Below are 4,008 nucleotides of genomic sequence, written 5' to 3'. Positions count from 1 at the left end.
ACTTTTTGGTTTTTCCTCATCAAATACAGCATATTATATCAATATTGGAACTGGGAGAACCCAATGCGAGGTTTTCGTGAAAAAAATCGCATAAAAAAATACAACAAAACACGTAATGCTTTTCATTAATTTTAAAATGGCCCAAATCTATAGACACATTTACAATTATGATAAAGACCTAATCCACCGTTTACAAGTAACATGGCCTAGTTATGGTTGATTTGGTGTCCAATTTCTTGCCAAACAGAACCTCTCCAACACTAAATATAATTCATCACAAAGTATTACGTTAGTGTTTGTTTTCAAATATTAAAACTGAGTCTGAAAGATTAAAGTTCAGTATTTGAGATTAGAATTAAAAATCTAATTTTGATATATAAAATTTTAATTTTTTAATATTTTCAAAAAATAAAAACATAAAAATTAAAATTTTTAAAAATTAAAATTAAAATTTAAATAATATTTTTTAAATTAAATAAAATAAAAAATATTAAAAAAACTTCAGTGTTTTTTTTTTAAATGGTCTAAAATTCACCTTTTTTTTAAATACCCATAGAGGATCAGAGCTTTCCCTTGTAAACACTACTGTTACAGTGTTACCTGTTTATGTTTATGTACCACACCAACACTAGCAGAGAGGGAGAGAGAGAGAGAGAGAGAGAGAGAGACAAAACGACAAGCGAAAAAGCGGATGAGTGATGCCGCGATGGAGGGCGCGTGGAGCTGAGCAGATATCACGAATCCAAACAAGAATCTCGTATTCCACGATGCTGCCACGTGTTAACATCCCTTCGCCGAGTGTCTCAATTAACAGTCACTCCGAAAAATAAAAGTAAAAATAAAAATAAAAATGCAAGAAACGCAAAAAAGCATTATATGTTAGAATTAAATTGGAGAGATGGAGTGTGTGAAGGAAGTAGTAGAGGACCACATGCGTGTCAGAAAAGGAACAATATTTCAACCTACCGTGGAATGTTATGATTGGGCCACGTATTGGCGTCGCGAGAGGACAGGTACCCCACGTGTCGAAATAACGAGCTTTTGGCGATCAGATCAAAGGTTAGGATCGCATCTCTGGAATTCAGTCGTTCGACGTCATACCAACTGTATGTGTCGGATCATGCCCGTGACGGTGACGGGCAGCCTGCCCGTGATTAATGTGGCCCCCAGTGCCCCCCTTCTCTCTCCCTCATTCCCTAGAAAAGCTTCCCCCAAACCCGTTTCCATGGGTCTCTAATTTCCCTGCCCGTTCGAATTCTCTCTTACCCAAATCACCCCTTCTTCCCACTATAAATCTGCTCGTTTTCCCTGCTATTCTTTTATTTCCCTATAAGCTCCGTTCTCCGTAGAGTTAAATATCATATCATATCATATCATATCGGAATCAAATCAAATTAAATTAAATCATAACAATCACTATCTCAATCTCGTATTAGGCTTGCTAGCTATATCTTCCAAGGTTCTGTTGCTTATAAAAAGTTGAAGGATTCTGAAGTGTAAGAGTTTGTTTTTTGATCTGTGGTTTGGAATATGGCTGGGATTTGTTGTGGTGTTGTTGGTGACGGAGAGAATCCAGCTACAATTGAGCCAACTTCTTCACGGCCTTTAGCTCGCCGGAGTTTGGACCTCCTGCCGTTGAAATACATTGCCGACATGGCGGTTCCGCCGCCCGAGGGCAGCCGTAAGCGGCAGAAGCTGGATCTCTCTGCCTCTCCGGCGAGGGAGTGCGAGAACGCAGTTGAGAGTTCCAAATCAAACCCTAGTAAACTCAAAGAAGAGCTTAACATCAAGAAGGAATCAACAAATCACGAAGCAAGTAGCAGTTCGGAAGTACCAACGTTAATTTCTAAGGAGAAAAACGAGGTTGTTGAAGAGTGTCCCAAGTACGGAGTCACATCGGTATGTGGCAGGAGGAGGGACATGGAAGACGCAGTTTCGGTGCGTCCCTCCTTCTGCCAAGTTCAAAACGGCACAAACACAAACGATCAAAACGACGTGCCGTTTCACTTCTTCGGTGTATATGACGGTCATGGATGTTCACATGTAAATAACTCGAACACCTTGTCTGCAGCATGGTTTTTCCGTTTTTGTTAATTCTCACCACTTAAGTGTAGTAGACGTAGATCTGGTTCATAGTTATAACTAAACGTCGTCGTTTTGGTTTTGTTTAGGTTGCAACTATGTGCAAGGAGAGGCTTCACGGGATTGTGAAAGATGAGATTGGAAAATCTCAAGAGAACTTTGAATGGAAATCCGCCATGGAGAAAAGCTTCACTCGCATGGACGACGAGGTTCAAAGCTGGAGCCATAGCAATCAAACCTCCACCTGCAGGTGCGAGCTCCAAACACCTCACTGCGACGCCGTCGGCTCCACTGCCGTCGTCGCCGTTGTCACGCCGGAGAAAATCGTCGTCTCCAACTGCGGCGACTCTCGCGCCGTTCTCTGCCGCAACGGTGTTGCCATCCCCCTCTCCAGTGATCACAAGGTTAGTTAATCGTTTTAGTCATTTTTTCTCTTATCTTAATTAAATTTTAAAAAAATTGTTTGAAGGAAATGATTGAGGGTTGGGATCTGAAATTTTCTATGTTGCCTCCAAATTAGTTACGCATGGCACATGCTGTGCACGCGCTTGTGCTTGGTTTAAGTGGTTTAGTGCGTGCATGTGATCTGACCCGATTTGTTTTATTATTTTTCCGGTTCAGCCGGACCGACCGGACGAGTTGCTCCGAGTCCAAAACGCCGGTGGGCGCGTGATCTATTGGGACGGTCCAAGAGTGCTTGGGGTGCTGGCCATGTCAAGAGCCATAGGTGAGTGAGTGCGCACGATAAAACCTAACTTTAACCAAAAAAAGGTTTCTTAAGATTCGCACATGTGGCGCATTATAGCATGGTGTGTGCGGTTCTGAATTATTGGGGTGGTTGTAAACTGTAATAACATGATCTTGTTTCTGTTGTTGTGCAGGTGATAACTATTTGAAGCCTTATGTGATTTCGGAACCGGAGGTGACGGTTACGGATCGGAGTGAGGCGGATGAGTGTTTGATTCTGGCGAGTGATGGGCTTTGGGATGTTGTTTCTAACGACACGGCGTGTGGGGTGGCCAGGATGTGTCTGAAGGCGCAGAAGCTGCCGTCGCCGCCGGGGTCTCCGGGGAGGGATGTGGCGGCGGATGGATCTGACAAGGCGTGCTCCGACGCTTCGATTCTTCTGACGAAGCTGGCTTTGGCGAGGCACAGCTCCGACAATGTTAGCGTGGTGGTGGTTGATTTGAGGAGGGATCAACGTCAACAACAAAGTTGATTAAATTAATTAATCTTAGCGGACATGATTATGGAGGAGGAAAAAAATATTACTACTAATGGAACCGTCCATGACCACTAAAATGGGCAGTTTGTGAATGAATGGGCATAACGCCTCCATTTTACAGGATTTAAATATTAACAGAAAGGGGGAAAAAATGGAGTTGTTATTCCATGTGATAGTAATGGTCTAATGGAGTTTAAGTTAATCTAGGTTTTCTGTTTTAATTTTAATTAAAAAAAGGGGGGAATTGTAAGTTTCTCGGGGCGGGGGAGTGTCAAGAAATTATAGAAAAAAGTTTAGTGTAGTTAAAAAAAGAAGTGTCACCCAAAGGGCTTAAGTAGGCCTTGTGACACGTTTCTGTGTTCGTGTGGCAATTAGTGTACTTTTGCATTCTACTTCGGTCCGTGGTTTTGAACTAACATTGAAGAAACCGTGAACAATACCGGCGATATACTGAAATTTTGAAAACCCAATTTAATATTGAATCACTAATTATATTGGCCAAGATTTTGGAACTAATAGAATGAGATGCTATAAACAAATAAGCTATTGTTCTTGGCCCCATGGCGCGTGTTTAAACTTTTTAGAGTTCAAGAAAATTTCCCTAATTATTGGGGAGTGTGTCGACTCTCTAGTTGGATTGTTGAAATCGTCCCTGCATCTCTTAAGAATGGAATAAGAACCACACTCCTCTTCCACATATT

General features: G+C 41.8%; 1 protein-coding gene across 1 annotated transcript; it reads left to right on the top strand.

Annotated features, from left to right (window-relative positions):
• The first annotated feature begins 1,217 nt into the window (after window positions 1-1,217).
• On the top strand, window positions 1,218-3,699 carry LOC107457762 (protein phosphatase 2C 37). Its single transcript, XM_016075936.3, has 4 exons — window positions 1,218-2,043; window positions 2,172-2,486; window positions 2,704-2,809; window positions 2,964-3,699. The coding sequence occupies exons 1-4, from the start codon at window positions 1,531-1,533 to the stop codon at window positions 3,299-3,301; spliced, it is 1,272 nt and encodes a 423-aa protein (XP_015931422.1). The 5' UTR covers window positions 1,218-1,530; the 3' UTR covers window positions 3,302-3,699.
• Window positions 3,700-4,008: the final 309 nt, after the last annotated feature.

This window comes from Arachis duranensis, chromosome 7, assembly GCF_000817695.3.
Source record: "Arachis duranensis cultivar V14167 chromosome 7, aradu.V14167.gnm2.J7QH, whole genome shotgun sequence".
Lineage (NCBI taxonomy): Eukaryota > Viridiplantae > Streptophyta > Magnoliopsida > Fabales > Fabaceae > Arachis > Arachis duranensis.
This window is presented reverse-complemented; position numbering and strand designations above follow the sequence as displayed.